Below are 26612 nucleotides of genomic sequence, written 5' to 3' on the forward strand. Positions count from 1 at the left end.
AGATGTTCAGCAGCATCAACATATAAGTATATGTTTATGGGCATCATTATCATTAATCATAAAAAATGACAATACAAAAACCCAACTACTGATAATCTTGTAAGTACATATAGCTTACTATAAGTGGCGTCAATTCACAAAAAAATACAGGGGGGAAGGGCAATATACTTTTCGGAATCTATGGTGGGGGCACTTGTGTTGTATTTTTCACGCTTTTTTAGGAAAATACCCAAAAACAAGTATTTTTCAAAATCTAAGGGCGAATACCCCCCCCCCCTTCCAAATTAACACCACCGATAGCTATTAGGCAAATAACAGCAGAAAAACTCAATAAAAATAGCGATGTAAAACCGATTACGAACAATCCTACAGGTACACAGAGCTACAAGGCAAATATAGCTGAAAAACTCAACACTTTCACACCAAAAACGTATAAAACTGAGCAATCATTTGATTATACCAATTTTAGAAATTAAATGCTTAATTCTCTTCAATTAACAAACCAATATATATTCGTTTTAGTTTAAAAAATAATAGAATAAAAATAGCAAAGAAGAAACACATTTCTAACTTCTTGGTTGGTTTTTGACAATGTAAAATAATAGAAAATATAAAATACCGTAAAGTACAATATATTCGGCTTCAGCAATCTAAACGGCGGTATACGTGGTCCCGTTATTTTTTACTGTAATCAATAACCAGTTGTTTATAAAAGGGAAGATTTTTTTTATACCTAAGATCAGGGTTGCCACTGAGATTTTTGCAATATCTTAAGATTCACTTAAGAAGAGTTGCAAAGTTGAAAAACAAATTGTAGGATCAAGGCTGCATTCAGGGGAGCGGTTAGGAGGTTTGACCCCCCACACACACACAAAAAAAAAATGTCTGTCTGACTCGTAAAACCATAATAGAAATGTATGAAAACACATCCGGAATGATTCTTTCCGGATAGGTGGGTTAAAAAAAAAACGCATCAAAAAATTTTTAAGATGTATTTTTGTTACGTTTTTATGAGTCGGATAAAATATTCGGGGGAGGGGGGGGGGGTCAAACCCTGTACCTCCCCCTCCTGGATACTCCCCTGATGGATATGCTTTTTGGAACCAAAATTTAACTGAAATACTTTCCTCAAGCTCCTAAGCTCAGGACTAAAATTTGCAAATCATATAAACAAGTCTGTAGAAGCGGTAGACCTGTCCAAGACTCGGTAAAAACAATTTTGGTGTCAAAAGTTCTTATTTCTAAGTGTTTTTTTTTTCAAATCAGAAGACAATTAAAATTTTTTAAGAGAATTTAAATCAGACGAGAAAATACATTCTAATCCTTTGATAAACAAACAAGGTAGAAAAACAGGTTAGACTAGCGAAGAGCCTTTATTTCATGTGGGGGGGGGGAAGGGTAATTCAGCAAAATCTTGATTTTTGTTAATCATGTTAAATTGTAAAAGCAATTGGTTGTGACTTGTGATATACTCTCACTGAAACTTTGATGACCAACTTTATCAATCTTGAAAAATTGCTTAGGGTTGAAAAGATCAACCAAGGAATCCATAGGAGATATTTGAGCTGGGGAGGGTCCATCCCCCAAAATATGAAGATTTATGATGTTTCAATGGTTTCTTATATTTTAAATGTGCTCTATTCTGGACGGTCCAAGACCTAATTTAAAAACTGCTTCTATTATCTTTCTTCGATCTGAAAAAAAATTGCAGGAAAGAAAACAGATCTTCGAAAAGATCAAAATTCGTAATTTCGAAGTCCACTAAACCTTTGGAATTCAAACTTAGCTTATTTTTTCCGTCCGCACCGAAAAAATAATAGCAACTAGAGGTCTAACTTAGGACCAATTCATAATTGATCCTTCGACCCCTGGTCCAACGGTAATTCAGTTGGAGAGGCCGAATTTAGGAACAGCTTGAACCATTTAGAAACAATTTGCATTAGAAAATTCCTTTAAAAAGGGAGAATCCAAATTTGTATTATTTCTTGCATGTGTTAAGCCCAAACTTAATAAATACTTGCTTAATAAAGCCCAAACTTACTGCTCTTTTATGGTGTGGGAACAAAATTGTTTTTTCTTAGTATTTTTATTTTTTTTATTTTATACCCGTACAAGTAAACCATTCTAGAAACTAGAAACATAAGATCTTATGTTCAAACATATGCTCAAACATAAGATCTTATGTTCTTATGCTCAAACTTAAGATCTTATCATTTTGTACTCAAAAATGGAAAAATGTCCAAGGGGAGATACTTGAAAGAAATTAAAATAAATTAGTCTTCTGAACGTGAAGAGTAAAAAAGCATAGAGAACAGTGGCATGTTGTAGAACAGGTTCTCAAAATATTTTAAACTTCAAGTAATTCATTTATGTGTATCCTTTGGTTTTAGCTATTATTCAGAATTTCTTGAAAACTTCTATTATTCAGAATTTCGGCGAGGTTTTTTTCTGGCTCAGCCCTAACTTTTTAAATCATGTTTTTATTAATAGTACAAACCGATCGTTTAAAATTAATTTTTTGAAAATCAATACAATAAATATTTCTTATTTTTCTGGATTCATAAAACGGACTCGAACTGTGTTTTTTTTAACATTTTGCGAATTTTAATTCATATTTCTTTTCCGCTTTGTGGCACTTTTGTCTAATTGCGTTACCCTACTTCTCCCCTTGATAATCCCCTCTGACCCCACCTGTTTTGCTAACAAGTCTTACACTGCTTATGGTTATATCATGAGTGACAGATTTACACATATCATATACGGTTAGAGCTGCAATAGTTGCACCAACAAGTGCCTCCATCTCTACCCCAGTTTGGCCATTGGTCTTTGCAGTTGCTTCAACATCAATTCCGTATGTTGTTTCATTCAAAGTAAGTTTGACTTCAACCTTGCTCAACGCCAGGAAATGACATAAAGGGATAAGCTTAGGTGTTTCTTTCGCGGCCATAATCCCAGCTACCTCAGCCACAGTTAAAACATTCCCTTTTTTGATTTGATCTTCACAAATGAGATTGAATGCAAGTTCACCAACATGAATAAAAGCGCGCGCGGTAGCTGTACGAACACTGACTGGTTTATAGGATACGTCAACCATTTTTGCCTCGCCTTTGCTGTTGACATGCGTCAATTGAGCACTCGTACGCGGTTTTCGCGCAATAAGATGTGGTTCACGATTTTTAGTCTCTGGACCGTAATATTCGTAGTCCCAAAAATGTGTAGAATCAAACACTTCTGGAGGTATTTTTCCAGTTGCAGACAAATCAGGTACTTCCTTTGGTGGATGCATTTTTGTATCTAAAGAAGAACCTCTAGTCGGTTTTTTCTCTTTTTTAGCTTCTTGGGGGAGGTCAGGCTTTGATTGTTCTTCTATGGCATTCTCTAAGGAGTCGAAACTTATTTTCTCGGTGTTCTTTGGTGCATCAGCATAAGTTGTTTCGTGAGTCGTTGTTTTACTAGTTGTAGGATCATCAGCAAAGGTTTTACTACTTCTACATGAAGAAGAAGAATGGAAGTTTTGAACATGGGCAGACATTTGCGTTGAATATCCTGGGAAAAACACTGGTAAATAATTTGTCAGGAGTCCCTTCTCTCTTCTTTCTCCTAGAAAACAAAATAAGCATTTATTTCTATCTATAGAATTTAAACTTAACTAGATAAATAAATTTCAAACTTAAACTTTAACATTTAAAATTTTAACAAAACATGTCTTAAAAGCAAGTATAGTCAAGAAACAAAGTAACATTTCCATGCTTATTGGAGCGTACATACAAGCTATGAGAAAAAGGAGAGCGTATAGAGGAATTGGTGGCCTAGAAATACACATTTTTATTTTAGCACCTATCCCCTACCCCCTTACTAAAAATCTCATGGCATAGAAATTTTAAAGAATTCAAGTCGATTTGCGTTGCAAAAAGATTATTGCTTAGAATAACGATATCGATACGACATTTTATTTCGTACAGCCAAATTCCTCGATTCATTAAAATCAGTGTGGTTAGGTGGGTGGATTACACCAGTCATTTCCATAGCTCATTTTCATTATAATGAAACATTCCCTGTCACAAAGCCTATAAGAAAAGGAAAATGTACATTCGAATCAGAAAGCCCACAACCCCCTGCTAACTATGCAGATAGTCTTGCCGCTGAGCTGAAACACCGACAAAGTTAATGTAGCAAAAAGGTGCAAAAATTCACAAAATGTTAGGGAGAGCAAAGATTCTTTTCAATTTCTTAAAAATTGAGATACAAAAAAGTTTTGCCCCCCCCCCTCCACCCTCCTCCGTAATTAGCACCCCTGATGGCAAACAAGAATTTTCTAACTTTCCTTCACAAGGATGTCCTAAAGACACCGACAATTTTTCTTACTGGCGCCAGTGAAACTCATCTATACACACTAATGGTAACTATACCCAAAATTTACGGAACAAAAAAGGGGGTTTATTTCAAACCAATAATCAGGAATTTTGTACAGCAATCTGTTGATTCACAGACTCATGCTTTAAAAAAGACCTTCAGCTGCTTCACATTCTGTATTTTGCAGAAAAAAGAACAGATGCAAAAAGCGTATTCTCGTCACTGATAGAAGCGCGGGCAATCTACATGAGAATTGCACTTCGAACAAGAAGGAAATAAAATTTTAAATTCAGCAAAGTGAAAAATTAGCTCCAAACCGTTTGATGGTCTTCTATGAGTATAAGTATTAAACAGGGAAACGAATCAATTACGTTTTGACACAATGTTGGTAAAAATTAATTGTTCTGTTTCTTCGGCTAAAATTTTTTACTTTCGCTGTTTTGTCCTTAGCCTGCAGGAACTTGGTCTGCATATCGTATAATTTTACATTAGAACCAAACTTGTTGAAATGAAGGATAAACCGAAAATAAGTATTTATCAAAAATTTTGCAAAAAAAAATTACTAGCAATCTTTTCAGCGCAATGAATGAATTTTGCAATGTCATGCGAAACCAGCACCAATACTTTAGATAAAGAAAGCATACAAAGAAAGACTAAAATAAACCAAGAAACACGAAAAACCCAAGAGACTAGCTTTGACTAAATTCCTTTTGATGACAAAATTGTCATCTGTTGCTGACTAAAATAATGACATAAAATTATGATGACTAAAATTTAATGTTACTCCATTTGATGACTTAAAATTTATTAATTTCAGATATAATAACTTTTTATTCTTTAGAGTCTACCCCCCCCTTCTTTCTTCTGATGTTTGAAATCTTTGAAGGGCTAGATTCTGGTACGTGAAAAGAAATCAAACTAAACATTGCTCATCAATCCAGCAGAGTGGGTAAGCACCCTGAGCTTTCCTTCCCACCCTCTACCGAAGATCCGTTTCAATAGATCTGTAATGATACATTTTGCTAGAATTCGCATTATTTCACAGCTCATAAATTGTTCCCAATTTTGCAAGAAGTACGCTTTCTCGGAGCTTGATCTTTATAGTAAGAAGTTTTAAGTTCCTATCTGCCTCGCTCAGTCGCAAATAGAAGTTTTCGGTAAGATATAAACTTAAAATCCATAGACTTTTATGTATCACGCAATGAGTAATGAGTTCAACAAGCAGCCAAGATGCTAGCTTATGATAAGAGGTTTTGTGTTTGCTATGTATTTTTCAAGAATTTATTTTGGGTTCACAAAAATTTAGTTTTCTATTTCTTCTGAGCTCAATCTGAAAATTTATTTCGTCAGAATTTTTACCAAATTCCTGAGCAACTTGCTTAGAAGGTTCAAACTAAATACATATTCCTCAGCTAAAACCTCGCATAAGTGGTATTGGAGACTTTTTTTTCTTTTTTTCTTTTTTTTGCTTGAGAGATTTTTCCTGACAAGTGTAAATGGAAAGCGGTTTTAGGTGAACCATTTTTCTGAATATATATTTTAAAAAAATTATAAAAAAAGAAAAAATAAAATCCTAGAGACCAGAAGGATACAGGCATGCTCTAAATACTAATTTTTTTGTAATAGATATTTAAATGCTAAATGGAAATTTTGTCTAAATAGCATTGCTACCACCTGACTGCTTTGCCTTAGTGGAATCACCCCATTTTCATAGTAATGATCCGACCTGTAAGTCACCCTGCAGACATGAAAGTTGCGGTTCTTCCTGCGTTACACATTACCTTCAACTAACAATGTTTTACCTGAAACTCATTTCCCAATTGATCTTCAAGGAATAAGCTATTGACGCTAATGGAATGTTTAGAAAAAAAGCTAAAAAAAAAAAAATTTAAAAAATTTGAAAAAAAAATGATGAAAAGATTCCAAAAGAAACACCCAATAGCCCCATCACTATTTGTGTGCATGAAGAATGCCATATCTGCAAAAGGTGTTTGATTCCCTAAAGATTTAATTCTTTAAGCAAACGAAGGTAAATAAAAGCGTTAAGTAAAAACCCATTAAAAATCAAATTAATGAAGAAAATTGCTATTAAACAAATTAACACTAAGCCAACAAATGGGATTAAACCTAAGCCCAAAGAAGAAAAAGAATAGTTTTAGCACGAGTTAATGGACAAAGGACAGCCACGTGGATATTAAGGAAGAGACATACATTGTTACCCACCAATAAGAATCATCGGTCGGTTCTTCATTTTTGCTAGGCTCAACATTCCTGGAAGAACGAAATTTAAAACTAGTTTTGCATAAATTAATAGTTAATAGTAAAACTTTTAATAAATTAATAGTAACACTTTTGCTTCACTTAGAGGTTTGGCGTTCTCTGAAAAATTGGGCCAAAAGTGTGGGGACCACAACCAGTCAAAATACGCCCTGATGCAGTGTGGCGTGAACCACCCTTTTTGGATGCATCCTGATTGGTTGAATTTCCTGGGTTTCCGGCCCAGTTTTCCAGAAACCATCAAATTGTAGATGCACTCTATTTCACTCGTTTAATACAAAAAAGCAACGCTAGATGGCAGATCTTGTTTTTTTTTTTTTTTTTTACTTTGCCATCGCAACACATGAAGTTTTCGAACAATACTGGAAAGAAAAAAAATTGATTGGGATAGTATCGGAATCGTAATTTTATTTTTATGAAATAGCTTAATACGCCATTTTTAGAACCAAAAACTAAATTTACTTGTTTTTTACCACATCTAAATAAAAAAATAAGGTTGGGTTTCCTGATTTTTAACAATTACCAAAAACTTTACCAAAAGAGCCTCTCAGATTCTGGCTATTAATGCGAATAAAAATAATCAAGAAGGTAACCTAGATCTAATGTCCTCGTATCATGAAAGAAAAAAGAATAAATTATTAATACTAAAATTGCTTGTGTTTGGGCGCTTTGGCCCAGTACATTTCCCCTGAATAGTCGAGATTCTAACGATTTTTCCAAATTGTTTCTTATATTGTTTACAGATTTCGTATATTCTTTGCGTGTTTTTGAATGGTGTGCAGCCCTCCCCCTTGTCATCTCTTTGCGGGAAAAAAAAAATGCAAGTTGGGAACATGTAACTTAGAAGAGCAGTATGGCTTCAGGTTAGTACGTACCCCCTTGGAAATCTCAAGGTTCCCTATAATTTTACTGATTATAAATTCCGCATAATTTGTCAACTTTTTACGAAATATAAAAACTTTACCCCTCCCTACCCCTGGACGTCCCACTTTCATCTGCAACGAATGAATCAATGACAAAATTCTATGTGGCATTATTATTATGATGAACCTTCGTTTGTTTGCATCTTATACTTTCAATACATAAGAAGTATAAATAAGGCTGAATATACCATAAGAACCCTTAGTCGAAGTTCATGTTCAAGTAATGCCCAAACCGTATAATAGTCGCATTTGTTGACAAAAATCAAAATCACACACGACTACGGTACCAATTACACATCCTGTTCAAGTTGAATAATAGTAAACTGTTCGTCGTACAATTCTGATTTACCAATCAGAGTTAAGATTTAAGGCATAATTTTTTGTAATTAGAAAATATGGAAACTCGGATCATCAGTTTTTCTATTTCTAAGATGAATCTGGTAAACGGTACAAAGACATAATAATAGTAGGTGATTGAAGGTAATAAATTAGTGTCGATTCAAATCTCTGGCCGTTTCTACTTTCCGCTTCTGTAGTACAAGGGTGACATTAAAATCAAGGAAAAACACATCATTCACAAATCTTGGCATTTTACCGAGAGGCGAGACAACGATGTGACTCGGGCATTTATCGGGAAATTTTATGAACGGCCAATAATAATTATCCACTGTGCTACAGCACTGTGTAGCACAATGGATTGAGGCTCTGCTTGCCAATACGGAGCACCAGGGTTCGATCCCCGCTGCAGCAAAGTTGGGCGACAAGCTTGCTACTTGTCCCCGTAAAAACAGCCAGCAACTGAAACATCGACTCGACACCCCATGCGCCAGCAATGGCTCAGGAGGATCTTTATCCTTTATCTTTACCCAATAATAATTATAGGAAAATGTCTGAATTGATAAAGCTGATAAGTGTATTGAGAATATTAAAAAATCAGTCTGAACCATCTGATTAGATCAGTCTGAAAAGTCCTGAGTTTTAAAAATGATTAACAAGCAACTGATTCAACTGACAACGACACTTCGCGAAAGGTCGTTACCAGAGAAGGGACCAGATTTGGGAAAGGTTTACGACATAAGTACGTTAAAGTCATTATTGCTATGTACAAGGATGGTATTACTGCAGTTAAGATCGGAGGTGAGGTTAATAGGTGTTTCGGTGTGAGCCGAAACAACCGAAACGGCTTCACCTACCGTAGTGAATAAGTAATGAGGTAAGGAGGATTTTACAAGAGGTGGGGAAACGTGAAATAATGGATTAGGGTTAGATCAAGAGGTTGCAAAGACGATAGGTAATATTCTACGAGATCAAGAAGCTTGGCAGTATGAAGGAAGCCTTTCTGATTCTCTGCGCCTCTACACATTGGTGAAGAAGAAATGAGGTGAAAGGGTTTTGTTTAAGGTGAATTTAAAAAAAGAGGAATTGAATTAAGGGGGAATAGTTTTCCACTTGGGGTAACAAGGAGATATTTAGGGAGGAGGAGAGGGCAAGATAGTCCTTACTTTTTTTCGATGTGTGGAAGTATGGACGAGAGTGTGGGTCATGTGATGTATGAGTGGGTAGAATTGAGTGAGTTGAGAAATGAAGTGTATGGAAAGTGTGAGTTTGATGAGAGATAACTGGTGAAAATAATGAGGGAGGAATGTTTTGCAAATATTACAAACTTAGGACAATTTCTTGTGTAGGCAATGGAGCACAGAAGTAGATTTTTGTGATTTGTTTTTCTCATTGTATGTGTTATGTAATGTTTATGTTATGTTTATATAATGACGATTAGTTAAAAGTGAATTTTCCTTTTTGTTTTGTATTGCCATGGCCCTAGGGCTTTTAAGGCAACGAAATTTTGTTACTATGTAAAAATAGAATAGTTAAGACGCAGGGTGTTTTTTTTCTGCACTTGAGAGGTGTGTGGAAGAAGACAAAGATAAGTCAGCGAACTAAAATTAGAACACTAGAAGCCATGGTGATGGCAGTGGTCAAGTATATCTCTGACTTGTGGACGGTCGAAAGGTTTTTCTTCAACTTCAAATCTTTTATTTTAACAATTACAAATAATTAAATCAAACAAAGAAACACTTTCGCACTGAAGAAAAACCTCTGAGGGTTTGTGGTCTACTCATTAAATGCTGCTCCTGATTTATATACTATTCTTGAATCAGCTTTTAATGGTAATTTTTTTCACTTGACAATTTTTTTTCAAGAAGTGTTTTTAATTTTTGATTCCGTTGGCCGTAAGGTTTGGCCTTTTGGTTGAAGTTTTCTCACTTGAACAATTCAAGAAGTGTTTTTAATTTTTGATTACGTTGGCCGTAAGGTTTAGCCTTTTGGTTGAAGTTTTCTCACTTGAACAATTCAAGAAGTGTTTTTAATTTTTGATTACGTTGGCCGTAAGGTTTGGCCTTTTGGTTGAAGTTTTCTCACTTGAACAATTCAAGAAGTGTTTTTAATTTTTGATTACGTTGGCCGTAAGGTTTGGCCTTTTGGTTGAAGTTTTCTCACTTGAACAATTCAAGAAGTGTTTTTAATTTTTGATTACGTTGGCCGTAAGGTTTGGCCTTTTGGTTGAAGTTTTCTCACTTGAACAATTCAAGAAGTGTTTTTAATTTTTGATTACGTTGGCCGTAAGGTTTGGCCTTTTGGTTGAAGTTTTGACAGTTTTGCGTTTGGAATTAAAGTTTGACTGTTTTTCCCAATTCTTTAATAATGGCTTCTGAAACACAAGGGCCGTAGAATTAGAATAAGAAGCTTTTCTAAAAGTTCTAAAATACTTGAGCATGAAGAGCGAGGTATTAAGAAGAGGGCAACCCCCTTCACATACGGAATAATTTCTGCTTATTTTAAATTTTAATGTTGCTCTTTACTTTCAGTTTAAAAAACCTTGTTTTGCTGTATTTAATTGATACAAAAATGAGGCAAATTTGCTGCTCATTGCAGCAAAAAGAACAAGTTGTAACCAGTACCTCACAACGCGGTATCAGCATTCTTTTGTTCCCTTTTTCACGGGTCTGTTTAACAGCATAAAATAATCGTAGTTTGTGCTTGTGCATTTTATATGTACCTTGTAAACAGCTCAGTTTTAGTGGTTCTTAGTGCTATGTCGAGTATGTAAATAATTATGTTTATGTCTAAGATGTACGAAAAATGTTTTCTAGCCCCACTTTCTAGGGATATAAACAGCTCAGTTTTAGTGCTTCTTAGTGCTATGTCGAGCATGTAAATAAATATGTTTATGTCTAAGATGTACAAAAAATGTTTTCTAGCCCCACTTTCTAGGGCAATAAACAGCTCAGTTTTAGTGCTTCTTAGTGCTATGTCGAGTATGTAAATAAATAAGTTTATGTCTAAGATGTACGAAAAATGTTTTCTAGCCCCACTTTCTAGGGCTATAAAAAGCTCAGTTTTAGTGCTTCTTAGTGCTATGTCGAGTATGTAAATAAATTTGCCTATTACTAAGATGTACAAAAAATGTTTTCTAGCCCCACTTTCTAGGACTATGAAAAGCTCAGTTTTAGTGCTTCTTATTCCTAGGTCGAGCCTGTAAATAATTTTGTCTATGACTAAGATGTGCGAAAAATATTTACTATCCCCACTTTCTAGGGCTATAAACAGCTCAGTTTTAGTGCTTCTTAGTACTATGTCGAGTATGTAAATAAATATGTTTATGTCTAAGATGCACGAAAACTGTTTTCTAGTGCCACTTTCTACGGCTATAAACAGCTCTGTTTTAGTGCTTCTTAATGCTATGTCGAGTATGTAAATAAATATGTTTATGTCTAAGATGTACGAAAAATGTTTTCTAGCCCCACTTTCTGAGCTATAAACAGCTCAGTTTTAGTGCTTCTTAGTGCTATGTCGAGTATGTAAATAAATATGTTTATGTCTAAGATGTACAAAAAATGTTTTCTAGCCCCACTTTCTAGAGCAATAAAAATCTCAGTTTTAGTGCTTCTTATTGCTAGGTCGAGCATGTAAATAAATTTGTCTATGACTAAGATGTGCAAAAAATGTTTACTAGCCCCACTTTCTAGGGCAACGAAAAGCTCAATTTTAGTGCTTCTTAATGCTCTTTCGAGTCTGTAAATAAATCTGTCTATGTCTAAGATGTACGAAAAATGTTTTCTAGCCCCACTTTCTAGGGCTACAAACAGCTCAGTTTTAGTGCTTCTTAGTGCTATGTCGAGTATGTAAATAAATATGTTTATGACTAAGATGTACGAAAAATGTTGTCTAGCCCCACTTTCTAGGGCTATAATGAAAGAACAGGCTGAGATGAATATGTAACGTTCCAAGGATGAAGGATGATCGATTCACAAATCCATCAGTGGCCAAACGAAAAGAAAGTCGTCCCCGAATGAGGTGGAGAGATTCTATAAGAACTCTTAATGGGAGGGATTCAAGAGTAAAGCTTTCAACAAATTTGGTGATGGGCGAGTGTACACAGATTTTTTGGCCTTTGGCAACTCGGTGCTAAGATGAGTTGTTTGTAGTAGTAGTAGTCGATAACGACCAACAAACCATCAGCGTTACTAGGTGAACTTTTGTTTACACATCTGGCAACAAGCGATATCACTGGTTTTCCCAGAAAATTTATCGAAAAGGAAGATCTCTCTGAATAAATGTCTAAAAAACTTACAGATAGTGCCTTTTTGGGCCAGTGCATAAACAAGAAGCTACGATTTATTTTAAACATGAATTTTTAATATAAAAATGAATTTAAATTAAACATGAATTATTCATTAACAGGAATATATTAATTAAATATGAATAATTTTTAATTAAACATGAATTTAAACATAACTGAAGTTTCAATAGTACATATGCAGGAGGATCTGATGTACTTTAAACAGAATTTTACCGGCCAGAGTTACCAGCTTTTCAACTTCCATCCGAAGCATTACAAACAGTACATTTATAGCAGTGCAATAGCAGGAGGATCTGATGTACTTTAAACAGATACTTCAAACTGATGTACTTTACCAGCTCGAGATTTTTCAACTCCTGTCCAAAGCATTACCAATTGTGTAATTTATAACAGTGTTATTACCTGTGCGGGAGGATCTCGTGTATCTTTTACCGATCGTAGCATCGATTTTTTCAACTTCAATTCTTAGCGGCAGCCAAACGAATGCATGTCCATCCGCGTGGACATTTTTGTCCAGTAATATGAAAACGGTTGTAGAAATTAAATGCTGCTCCTGATTTATATGCCATTCCTGAATCAGCTTTTTATGGTAATTTTTTCTTGATACAATTTTTTTCTAAATTTTTTTTGAATTTTTGGTTACGTCGGCCATAAGGTTTGGCTTTTTGGTTAAAGTTTTGACTTTTTGACGTTTGGAATTAAAGTTTGACTGTTTTTCCCAATTCTTTAATAATGACTTCTGAAACACAAGGGCCGTTGAATTAGAATAAGAAGCTTTTTTAAAAGTTCTAAAACACTTTGGCGTGAAGAGCGAGGTATTAAGAAGAGGACAACCCACTTCACATACGGAACAATTTCTTCTCATTTTAATTTTAATGTTGCTCCTTACTGTCAGTTTAAAAAAAAAACTTATTTTCCTTTATTTAATTTGAACAAAAACGAGGCAAATTTGCTGCCAGTGAAGAAATGCAGAAAAGCGTAAACATTTCAAGCAAATCCTCCGGAAAGCCATGTTCATAGCAAAGATAATCGTATAAAAAAAGATTTAGGATATGTAGGAAAGAAAAACAAAACTGTAGAAACAAGAAATCGAGCAAATGAAACTCAACAACAACAAAAGCAAAAATTATAAGAACAACTCAAAAATTATAAGAACCAAAAGGAACAAAAAAAGAGGACCAATATACTTAAGGACCCAATTCACAGAGAATTCCTACATCATTTGAAGCAACTTATCTCCTATTCAGCTAAGCGGGTAGTTTTTGGTTTAGTATCTGCGATTTTATTTTGAATGCATTGTAACGAAAAGATGTAATCATTTCACAAATAAATGTTATGAAAAGTATCTACCTGCGTGTTGCTTTTTCTTTCTCCCCACTGCTTTGCCAATAATTTCAAGAAGGCTTTCATCATTTTTTCCAGACCTTATGGCCTCCCTAAATGAAAAGTATACAAGTTAGATGAATTTAATATGTCACAAAGACATTTCCATGCTACCCATGAAAGACACGACCATAAAGACATCTGAAAAAGGTTCTAAATTTCTGAGGGAAAAAATTACCTTTGTTTTCTTTTTTAAAAATATTTCTTTAGCAATATTTGCGGCACAAGTACCCATGCTAGTTTCTGTAATTAATTCTTTTTTACGTCATCAAACGGGTATAAATGGCAAACCATCATATAGCATGGACACTTAAAAATGGTATGAAATGGCTACAGTCATCAAACAAATATAGATGCTACTCGTACGACATGAACACTGAAGAATGGGATACAATGGCCATGGTCAAGATACAAATAGTTATTACTAGCAGAAGCAGTAACGCTAGTTTGATAAAGCGACGACGATAGGCACATCGGAGCGAGAAATTTCTTTTAAAGTCATTACTTAAAATTAATTTAATTACTTAATTACTTATAATTTAAGTTTTTGAGATGAGATGAGATGACTTTTATTTTCAACTAAGAATTACATCATACTTAACTGGCACTTACCACATTTTTTAAATAACATTATCAACAAACGTAGAAATGGTAAGAACGTATGACGTTTTAGAGCAGCGTCACACAATCTTTCATCATAAACCAAACTCATTCACTCTTCCTACTCTTTGCATACCATTCAATACAAATTAACTCTCCCAGAAAAACAAAAAAACAACAATAAAAAATATTTAATTCCCACCCAACAAAAAGTTTTTAATTTAATTTTAAACTGAAACTGGTTTTCTGACTCCCTAATTCTCTCCGGGAAACCACTCCACAAATTAACTGCATAATTTATAATGACAAAACTAGATCGACTCGTACTCCTTACTTCTGAGACTAAGCTTCTACGACCTCTAGTCATATGATGATGATAATCAGAATTAAACTTCAAAAAATCTCTAAAATATTCAGGAGATAATCTATTAAGCACTTGGTAAGTAAACACTCCCGCCTGATGGTCCCTCATCTGATGAACATTTAAAATTCTAAAAAAGTATAATATATAATTATAAATTAATTAAAATATATTATAATTTAATTATAATATAAATGAATTATAATATAATTTATAATTTAAGTGGTTCTTATAATTTAATAACATTACTTAATTACTTAATAAAAGAAATTCATTTTAATCATTACGGAGCTTCTTTTTTTAATTATTACTTAGGCAAAGTTTCTTCTTTTTTTTAGCAAGATTTGCGGCACGAGTAATAATGCTAGATCTTGCAATTATACTTTTGTACTTGCAATTATACTTTTGCAATTATAGTTTCATTAAATGGATATAAATAGCAAACCATTATATTGCGTGAGCATTTAAAAGTTGAATAAAATGGCTGCGGCCATGAAACAAACATATATAATACAATTCAAAGAAATAGCGCCAATCTTTTTTACCGCAAGAACCGGTTATAAATGTTGAACTGTCACGTAAGACTTAAACATTATATATTTTTTAATTCTATGTTACTATTTAATCATTTATATTAGCGTTAATAATTTTTTATTCTTTATTTTAAGTATTATTTTTCTCAACAGTTTTATTTTTAGTATTATTATCTAATTATTTTATTATTGGATTTGCCACATTTTCCGAGGATTTTCCTGATTGTCCAACCACATAAAGACAATTATGAGTTCAATATAACTTTGGGTTTTCAGGTTATGGGAAGGATTTCTATACAAAAAGTTCAAACGAGCTTGGGCTACGTCACCATCAGTCCTTTACAAATTCTGGAATTGAACAATTAAATTCTTGAGTTAAAGAATTTAAAGAAGCCTGATGATGAGTTGGGACAGATACCATTGAAGGTTTTCCTTAGGAATTGGTCTGATAACCTTGATGTTTATCGTTAATGCCAGCTTCATTTTTATGATTTTGCATGACCAGACAGTATTTAAAGGTAGCATTAAGTTGACCTGAGACAGTTTTAAATTAAAACAAAAACCTGTTGGTTTTGCAATAATAGGCAGCACAACAGTGCAATAGCGCTGCCTAAGTAAAGAGCGATATGTGTAAAATGTTGTTTTTTTAGACCAGGGTACTTCTTATAGAAGTTGTCGTAGAAACTTTAAAAAGGGACTCATTTGATTGGAATTTGAAAGTTCTAGTGCCCTTGTAACAATCAAAAGCAATTGGAGGGCACTCCCACGGCCATCATTTCCCCAAACACATCCAATCAAATTTTCGATAACCATTTTGCTCAACGTAGTTAAAAGGTCCAATAATTATGTCTTTGAGGATAAGAACCCTCCCAAAGCCCTGAGGACAAGGGTTATAAGTTATGCCCCGGGGCATATTAGGTTTTAATAGAAATGGTGGTCGTACAAACTTCGGAGTACGCTCATTGGATTGAAAATCAGAGGTTCTAGTGCCCTTTTTAAGATTTAAAGTGATTCAAGGGCAAATATCCCTCCCCCCCCCTCACGTCCTATTTTCCCCAAACGCATCCGATAGAGATGGCCATTTGTTCAAAAAATAGTCCTAAGATCACATAACAAGGCCTTCGGGGTTAACACAACCCCTCTGGATCCTTTTAAGGTTTTAGTTCCCTTTTAAGAGTCAAAGTGATACTGGGCAACTAGCACTCTCTTTTCCCCAAACGAATCAGATCGAAATTGTGAGATAGCCATTTTTTTCACAATAGTCCAAAGAGCATATAACAATGCCTCCCGGGTGGACACAGCCCCAGGAGCAAGGTTTGTAAGTTATGCTCTGGAGCATACAAGGAACGGGTGGTCGTATAAACTTCGGATGGAGTTCATTTCATTGGAAGTGGGAAGTTCTAGTGCCCTTTTTAAGAATCAAAAGTGAATGGAGGACAGCCAACCCCCCCCCCCCCCAAGCCCATCATTCCCCAAAATATATGAGAACAATATTTTGAGAGAGCTATTTTGTTCAGCATTGTTGAAAGGTCCAGTTATGTCCAGAAATGTCCAGTTAATTATGTCCTTAGGGATGTCAAACTCCCCACAGTCCTTAAGTTAGGCAATTCGATAATAAGTGCTTCCATTATCTTAAATTTGCGAGGTTTTGCCGGATTTGCCCGACAGAAGGAACCACCACTCCTCGAGGGAGAAGGCCTTGTATTAGGGAGGTTCGAACGGCAGACCTACAATTTTACAAGCGCCAATTTACCCATTACACTTCTATCCATTGTTCACTTCTGTTTTTACTTTTATATTATTCTTTTTTTAATTTGCCCATATCAGTGCTACTGATTCATTCTGTTTAATTTTTCATTTGGTATTTAGGGCCTAATCAACCCATCACAGCACAAAGTCAGCTGAGGCCAACATATGAGAAAGACGTGTTAGTTTTATTTTTATAATCACCACATGAGTCACCACACGTCGAAGGTGTAGGGCATGCACTAGGGAGGTTTCAGACCTGAATGTTTCTCAGCGCCGATTTATCTCTTGCGCTTCAATCTATTGTTCACATCTTTTTGGCTTGGCATTATCCTTATTAATTTGCTCAATATTGACTCATTCTGATTTGCCGGTAATATTGACTCATTCTGATTTGCCGGTAATATTGATGGTAATATCGGCATATTTGCCGGTAATATTGATTTGCCGGGAATTTGCTGGTAATATTGACTCATTCTGATTTACAGGAAAATAATCTCTATTTCCTTCCTTTGATCTTTCAAGTTATTCGACTGCAACAAACAACTAATCCCAGGACACAACCACATGAGACCAAAGGAGGACAAAGGCTTGTCAGGTGCAGGTCTTAATTAAGTAATTAAATTAAAAAGGAATTAAAAGTTCTTTTTTATTTCAATATTAATAACCTCAATTAAATTTCTCAATCAATTAATTAAATAAATTTCTCAGTTACCAAAATCTGTCAAAAAAAGGAAGAAATTTTAAAGAAAATTTGATAATTAATGAAATTAATCTTCACTTTTCTAGGATTAATGCTGAAATTTCTCTTCAAGAGATAACTAATCTATTTTTTTCAATAACTAATTTGGAAAAATCCAATCTGCACAAAAAAGGCTTACGTTAGCTTGAGAAAATCTCGGTAGGTTACGTAGGCTAGTTGCCGTTAGCTGGTAAATCTATTAGTGATAGAATTCTGACGCCTATACTCTCCCTTATATTTCCTATTATACTCTCTCTTATATTTTCAAGTACCTAAAAGAAAAGTATCAAACGGTTAAGGATAGGCTGAGAAAGGAAAAGATCACCAAATACTCTAGTATTTGGTCTATCAACGCCATCTATGGCGTTGGTGGTTTTCCTTTTTGACACTATCGCCAGTTCCCACTGTTATAGATTTCCCTTTCTCTTTGCCACAGCCCTGAAAGGCTGCAGACGCAGATTTATCCCTTACAATGTCTGGTATTTGTATGGTATGCCCACTACCACTCAAGAAGTTGAGTTATGTTAATCCTAATAAAATATACCTAAGTATGATAAAAATATAATACTTTAGAAATAAATTTGGGCTATATATTTGCACATTAGGGGGGGGGGGGAATAAAGCGGGTCTGCATGCAAAATGTGTTAGCTACAATTATTATGCATATTATGAAGTAAGAATTGTTGGTACTTCTGCATTATAACTAAACCAGCGCTATAGACTGTACAGGTAAACCAGACAAACGGGTATTTGCTAGATAAATTGATGGCAAACCGTGGTTTTTCTTTGAGTTTACAATATTTAAACGATTTTTTTGGGGCTTCAGGGGGGAAGTAGTGGCGGATCCAGGGGGCGAAGGAAGCCCCCCCCCCCCCTAGAGCAGTCTAAAGTAGTTTAATTTACTTAATTAACCCAACTTTGCGTTAATTAAACTTGCTCCTAAGGCAAGTTTATCGGATCAACCTATTTTGCCCCCCCCCTAAAAATTTTTTATCGGATCAACCTATTTTGCCCCCCCCCCTCCAAAAAAAAATCCTGGATCCACCCCTGGGGGGAAGGTACCTAGGTTAGGTTACGTATTTAATATATACTATGCTTACCCCCCCCCCCCCTAATGTACAAATATATGGCCGAAATTTGTTTCTAAGCTATTATATATTCATTTTATTTTATTTCATTAGCATTAACCAAACTTGACTTCTTTCGTGTATGGCGCTGATTTAGTTATAATGAATAAGTACCGAATTGTTTTCTGAGTTCACACTGTCCAGGTACTTTACTCCCACCTCCGTGATGTGCAAATATATAGCCCAAAATATATATTTCCCATCTATTCTGCCACTTGTTTTCGTCTTTTCTCACGCTAAGGTGAAAGACACTAGCGAAAGAAACCAGTTTACAGTGCGTCAATCCATGAACAACTTGAGCCGTAGTGGGTATATCATACAAGTACCTAATGTCTAAAGGCATAATACGTGAAAACTAATGTATAGTTTCCTATGTGAATGCACAAATTGAATGATTAATCAAGTTGCCAAACTAATTAACTAAAAAACCAAAAATATCTACTAAAAATATAAGTTGCTGGTTCTATCAATAATGAAGTTAATATCTGGTTGACAGGATTTAGCACAATTACTTTTAGTACTTTTATTGATATCCTACACAGGGGCGTCCCGAAGAGAGGGAGGGGCGCACCGCCCCCCAACTTTTGTGGCACTCGGTAAAATTTTCACCGATGGCGATAATTTTGCAAAATCGGCCGAAATTTAGCAGAATTCTTGATTTCTGCAGAAAATTAGGCATAAATCAGGTAGCGACTCTGTAAAAATTTACTAAGATCACCCCCCCCCCCAATAAACTGAGACTCAGGACGCCCCTGATCTTACATGGTCGTTGACATTCTGGCACTTCAATTTAAACCGTGAACTACTGACAATGTTGAAGAATGGGATAACTAAAAAAGTCCTGGATTAAGGAATTTACTTAATTGTAATTAAGTAAAAAAGTCCTGGATTAAGGATTTACTAAAAAAAAGTCCTGGATTAAGGAATTTACTTAATTGTAATTAAGTAAAAAAGTCCTGGATTAAGGAATTTACTAAAAAAAAGTCCTGGATTAAGGAATTTACTTAATTGTAATTAAGTAAAAAAGTCCTGGATTAAGGAATTGTAATTAAGTAAAAAAGTCCTGGATTAAGGAATTTACTAAAAAAAAGTCCTGGATTAAGGAATTTACTTAATTGTAATTAAGTAAAAAAGTCCTGGATTAAGGAATTTACTAAAAAAAAGTCCTGGATTAAGGAGTTTACTTAATTGTAATTAAGTAAAAAAGTCCTGGATTAAGGAATTGTAATTAAGTAAAAAAGTCCTTGATTAAGGAATTTACTAAAAAAAAAGTCCTGGATTAAGGACTTTACTTAATTTTAATTAAGTAAAAAAGTCCGGGATTATGGAATTGACTAAAAAAAAGTCCTGGATTAAGGAGTTTACTTAATTTTAATTAAGTAAAAAAGTCCTGGATTAAGGAATTTACTTAATTTTAATTAAGTAAAAAAGACATGGATTAAGGAATTTACTAAAAAAAAGTCCTGTATTAAGGAATTTAGTTAATTGTAATTAAGTGAAAAAGTCCGGGATTAAGGAATTTACTAAAAAAAAGTCCTGGATTAAGGAATTTACTTAATTGTAATTAAGTAAAAAAGTCCTGGATTAAGGAATTGCTTAATTGAAGTAAAAAAAGTCCTGGATTAAGGAATTTACTAAAAAAAAGTCCTGGATTAAGGAATTTACTTAATTGTAATTAAGTGAAAAAGTCCTTGATTAAGGATTTAATAAAAAAAAAGTCGTGGATTAAGGAGTTTACTTAATTGTAATTAAGTGAAAAAGTGATGGCTTAAGGAATTTACTTAATTGTAATTAAGTAAAAAAGTCCTGGATTAAGGAATTTACTAAAAAAAAGTCCTGGATTAAGGAATTTACTTAATTGTAATTAAGTAAAAAAGTCCTGGATTAAGGAATTTACTAAAAAAAAGTCCTGGATTAAGGAGTTTACTGTGATAAATTTATGCGCTTGGAAGAGATGATTGTTAAAAAATAACTTGGATTAAATTTTAAATTCAAGGGTATGCTTCAATCTTTGCAACAAGGAATATTGTCACTATAAGGACCCTTTTAAGGGTTACAAATAAAATTTTTGATGGTAGCAATTGCCATATTTGAAAAGTATTGAAAGGTGTATTGAGTCAAAAATTTATCTTTTAGGTAATCGAACGTTTGACAATTATCTTGTAGCTAATCGAACATTTAACAATTTTATCAATATCCGAAACAAGTGTTAAATACTACATAAGTGGAATACTTACATTAGTGATACTTCTGACTTTCCAAAAAGACAGACTTTCAAATTTCCATCTGCAGTAAGCCTCAATCTATTGCAAGAGCCACAAAAATTTTCAGTCATAGAGGTTATAAATCCAATCTGTCCTTTGAATCCAGGTACTTTATATGCTTTTGATGTATCATTCTTTACATCCTGTTGCCGTTCCAACTCTGGAAACTCCCCTTTAATCATATTGAGCATATCTTTATAGGGAACCATCTTTTTATCATTCCATTTATTACCGTCAAAGGGCATATATTCAATGAATCTTACGTCAACGCTTCTATTTTCAGTGAATTTGACAAAGTTCAATATTTCATCATCATTTAAACCACGCATTATCACGCAATTAACCTAAAAAAAAAAGTTGGAATACATTAATTGAGCTAACCAGGAAAAATCATTTATAAATCTAGAAATTCTTCTAGGGAAAGGTTATAATTCTTTAGAGTACAATTTAGTCAATCCACAGTTTTAGCGGCCTATCATCCTCCACTCATAAAACAGGGACGGCACTAGAGGATGTTGAAGCGGGTGCCTACACAAGATCCTGCACTTGTGGGGGGGGGGGGCTCACGCGTAGCCCTGTTAACATTGCAATATAGCAGAAGTGGCCCACATGTTGATCGTCCAGTCGAGAGGGTACTGGGTCGAGAGGCCCAGTACAAAAGTTTCGAAAGTGACCCACAGAGTTTAAGTTGAACAATTTGTTTGCACTTAAATTAATATCAATCCGATTCTAAGTATCTTTAACTGAAGTTGCTTAAAGTATACGTGACACTTGTCGTATATCTTTATTCTAATTTCAAAAATAAATATAACTAGTAACAAACAAAAACTTTCATAGTCTTCTTAGAATTTTAAATCGTATGTATCTCCAGAATATTGCAAAAAAGGAATTACCTGTATTATAGCTAAAATGTTTTATTTTATTCTAAACTAATAATCGTAACAATGGAGGAAAACGGCAACAAACCCAAAAATTCTGTAGTCTACCAAAAAATATAATTCACGTTCCTTTTCTACGTGCATTCCATAGGAAAGTGTCACAATTTTGATTCGAAACTAATAGTGGTAATGGTAAAATGAAGGGAAAAGGCGCTTTATTTTTGATTCGAAACTAATAATGGTGATGGTAAGATTGGTAGAAATAATGGAAAATAAGGCTAATAAAATCAAAGATTTTGTATTCTACTTGAAAACAATAATGTAAAATTATGATAATAAACTCAAAATTTTTTAATCGACTTGACAATACGATTCATGTCCCTTTTTTTCCTCTATTTCATGGGAAGGGCACCTTAATTTCAGCATAAAACTAATAACGGCAATGGTAATATTAGTAACAGTAATAATAATGGACTCAAAACATTTGTTATCAACTGGAAAAAATAATCCATATCCCTTTTTTAACCTCTATTCCATGGAAAAGGCACTTTAGTTTCGATTCAAATAATGGTGACGGTAATACCATTGGCAATAATGGAAAATAATGATAAAATTCAAAACTAATAATTGTAATGGTAATGTTGGTAATAATAGTGGAAAATTATGCTTTTAGACTCAAAGGTTTTGTATTCGACTTGACAATTTTTTGCCTGTATTTCATGGGAAAGGAACTTTAGTTTTGATTCAGAACTAATAATGGTGAAGGTAATATTGGTAACAATAGAAAAAATTGGTGATAAACTAAAAGCTTTAAAAATCTACATAAAAATCAGGTGACCTAGCCCCAACCACGCTTAGCACTCCCGGCCGAAGGCAAAGAATCAGGAGATCTGTAACTGCACTACGCGGGCCATTGGTCTTAATGTCAAAAAAATTATTTTGAAAGTAAAAGTAGTAAAAACAGCGAAATTCCAAACTTTAAATGAATATTTCGACTCTACATCCAAGGGCCGTCCTCAGCATAACACAAATAAAAATATAAAAGAAACTGACATTAAAATACGACCATTAAAACTATATATAAAAAAAATCAGTCCGAGCATTCTTACTTCAACGATGTTCAACAAGGACTGATAAGTCAAGTGGTGTAAGTCGATGCATTTCATTCAAATAAAATAAAAATAATTAACTACACCCTTTCAATGCTCATCTTCCGTTTTTGGCAGCTAACCTCAAAGGCCTTCCTGTAGCAGGTTCACTAGTATTGTCTATTCGTTTTGTAATATATTTTGTTAAATAATTTTTAACTTATTTGAGAAAAACATTGCCACAGGAGCTCCACTCTAATATCTAATCAAATCAAAATGTTCAAAGTGGAGGTTTCACGACAAAATTTAATATTAAAATCTGCAGGTCAAAATCGAAAATTTTTGAGCTTCCAGCTCCTTTTATCGACAGTTTAGAATAGACATAATTTCTTTTTACAACATACTTTAACAGGATTGAATCCCAGTTCAATAGCCAGGTCGATGCTTTCAATAACACGTTCCCAACCACGCCGACGGGTTATAAATTCAAACTTCTGAGGTATCAATGTGTCCAGCGAGATATTCAGGAGGTTTAGTCCCGCCTTTTTCAGCTCTGGTAGCTTCCTAGCTAATGCAATCCCATTAGTTGTCATAGCAATTGTATTCAATCCTTCTAGGTCAGCTAAACGCCCTGAAACGATAAAGCCAAATGAACAAATGCATCAATATCCCTGGAAGCCTAGATCCCAGTTGTGTACTTTTTTTTACATAATGGTCAAAACTGTTCCAAGGGTTGGTGGCATCCAAGGAAAAAATCTCTCCTCCTCCCAGAAGATTTTAAATAAAATAGCAAATTACACACGCAATTCAGTTAAAATAATACTGGCTACAGTCCATCAAAACACTCAGGACACCTTACCCTGCCACCCTCTCTGAACGGGCGCTGATAATAACTACACAAAGATCTTTCCTCTTAGTTGATCCATCCCTCCTGTCTGACCTCCTCTGAGATAAAATGGCAATCCTCAGTAGTAACCTATCTAGTACTTCTAAAAATACATGTAAAAATATATTGAATTGCGCAAGAAAAACCCATTCCTTTGACACAGTATTTACACGTGAACATTTTGAAAATCTGCCAAGGTTTTTGTTATTGTTGTCAATTGCACAATGAATGTACCGTTTGACGTAGACATTTTTATGAGCTAATCAGAGGTTGTTCAATATACGATAACTTGATTTGTGGTTGGGATTTGAATAAAAGGAATGGTTTTCACTACAATACATATTAGTAATAGAATTGAATTCAGAGAATAGTTTATTTGAGAGGATATTAGTAGAGAAAAAATGAGTGGTGCATTTACATTATTGGAGATTAATGATGGAGCTGACAGCAGCAGCAACGATATACGAGTACCCAATGTGGCTGTGGAAATAACCGCTGGCTATAGACTATGCCTTGAATGGGATAGCATGTATGCTAGATACGTGATATAATTAAGCAATTTTAAGCAGGAGGAACAACAATGTTTTCCTGGAGAAGTGAATATTCTCCATATAAATAAATTCCGATCACTATTAGACGTCATATCGAAATATATTGATGAGAATAAAGTGCATCAGTGAATATTATTGTTGTAAATTTGTTCAATTAAATTGTTTCTGAATCAAAACTATTTTTCTTTCTAAAGTAGACTAGCGTATATTTTTTAGAGTAGAAAAATTCTGGTTAGTCTGAAATTGGTTCTAAGAGTGTTAGGACTAAAAAATGGTTAGATTTGAGAAAGAGCGAATCTTGGGGAATCTAGTGTTTATGGAGAAAAATTTAATTGTAGATGACCATTTTGAGGAGTTAGATATTTGAAGGAAGATACATTATATGAGAATCCTTGTGGATATAATGGAAACTGATCTTCCATGATATTAGCCTGATAAGAAGCAACTGCTTACTAATTGAAATTCCTGTACATAAACTATTGATACACTTATTGTGACATACAAAAAGAATATTGTGGATATGCTTTTAAACATAAGTTTTGAAATTTAGGACTTTTTTCATGAGAAAGATGGTGCTCAGGGATGATTTACTCCTCTCTCTCTCTATCTCAGACAATTTTTTGTTGTTGCTAGCTCAGTTTCATTGTGGCAGTGAGAGTGTCAACACTTGAAAAAATGTTCCATACATGTCCACTATGTATGTACACACTGGGCAGCTGGTCAACATGTGAGAATTGCACAATGATTCATGAGTATGATGAAAAGTGTAGATTATGCAACCCGTGTAAATTACATAGAGGATATGCTGTACAAACTAAAGGTTGTAATTCCTGTCTTGCAGAGGTGTGTGACTCTCATCCTAGAGGCAACCTATGCTCCAATGGCCATTATGATAAATGTAATCAGAGGGAGAATACATATCCCGGTATGATTGGAAAGAATCCTAAGCGTGATTTTAGTTTATTGCTACGAGATTGGTATCGTCGTGGTTTTAGATTGTTCTGGGAGAAAGGACCAGGTTACAGATTCAACTGCTGGAACAGCAAAAGAATATGGTTTCTACGTCATCGTTGTGAATATAATGGGTATTATGATTGTAACCCCACTGAGTTTTATTTGACTGTGAAAGAAAATGATTTGCCACCTGAGTACGCTGTTTATGAAATTAGTTTAGATAAGCAAATTGCAACATGTGAATTATATAAAATGAATGAGAATAGTATAATTAACTATAAAAAGAGATATGAAAAGAGTGAAGTTACAATCTACTGTAGAAAATGTGAGCTTGACATTGCAGTACATGAGGATCAGTACTCTGTGAATTCAGATAATCTAACTGCACTAGTCGTTGTCGACAAATACCTATACCTAGTAGAAGATGAAATCTAAAGAGTAGAAAAGTCGTTTTATCATGTATATAAATTTTTATTAATAAACAGTTTCACATACATTTTTAGAACATTTTATTCGTAGGGCACTAAAATCAATATTAAATAAGCTTGTAAGTATATTTTTCACTAGAGTCGTACAATCGAGATTTGTCAACGTAGATTTTGATAAAATGCTTATATGTGTAGCCACGACAACTGAGCAAGAAAAAGACTATTTCATGAGATTCACAGGTCTTAGTCGTTAAATCCTTTACTTTTCGTTGATTTTAAAAAATGATTTTCCCACTGCTTTCAATAAAGTTGATGATATATAACGTATAGAATTTGTACTAAAGTCCAAGGTGATCAAAACACTCAATACTCTTCGATGTTTGGAAGATGTATATCTAACGACTGGCCGTCTTAGTTGATGAACTGCTATTAACAACTATTAAGGTATTGTCAACGCTTGGCATTTTTTCAATGAAGTCCGAGGCTATGCAATACGACTTCTACAGGGATATGTCTGGATCTATATTAAAAACGTTGATTTTTTGGTTTCGGCTCATGATGCTAAGTCTAGTAGAACAGTGCAGTCAGATATGATTTTCAAATAGGTTTCAAATTGACTTAGTGATATTAGCGTGATACTCTCTGTCAGAGCATTAGCAAATGAACAGTTTAAGCGAATAGTCCCTGTTCGTACTCTGCTCATATCCTGAGTTCTCGACAAGTCCAGAACAATTAACCCATGATATTTTAAAAACTTTGAATCGATTATTCTATTTTCAAATAGTTGAAAGTCATGATTTAGGGATTGCATGGTCAACTCGTACAGAGTTCTATAGGATTTTTTGTCAAAAGATAGAGTGTACAGTGGAGTACCAT

General features: G+C 34.2%; 1 protein-coding gene across 2 annotated transcripts in view; it reads right to left on the reverse strand.

The window, feature by feature from the left end:
• Positions 1-250: 250 nt before the first annotated feature.
• Mocs1 (Molybdenum cofactor synthesis 1) overlaps positions 251-26612 on the reverse strand; it is a 59344-nt gene continuing 32982 nt past the window's right edge. The window contains exons 2-6 of one of the 2 annotated variants that reach the window (XM_089091241.1): positions 23322-23548; positions 20925-21295; positions 13546-13631; positions 6577-6624; positions 251-3600 (exon numbers count right to left, since the gene is read on the reverse strand). In XM_089091241.1, the coding sequence (XP_088947367.1) occupies positions 2657-3600; positions 6577-6624; positions 13546-13631; positions 20925-21295; positions 23322-23548 (1676 nt within the window). In that variant the 3' untranslated portion in view covers positions 251-2656. The remainder of the gene's footprint in view (positions 3601-6576; positions 6625-13545; positions 13632-20924; positions 21296-23321; positions 23549-26612) is intronic. The other variant, XM_089091242.1, reaches the window with a different exon arrangement.

Source organism: Artemia sp. Qi Xiang Cuo, chromosome 6, assembly GCF_049724085.1.
Source record: "Artemia sp. Qi Xiang Cuo chromosome 6, ASM4972408v1, whole genome shotgun sequence".
Taxonomy (NCBI): domain Eukaryota; kingdom Metazoa; phylum Arthropoda; class Branchiopoda; order Anostraca; family Artemiidae; genus Artemia; species Artemia sp. Qi Xiang Cuo.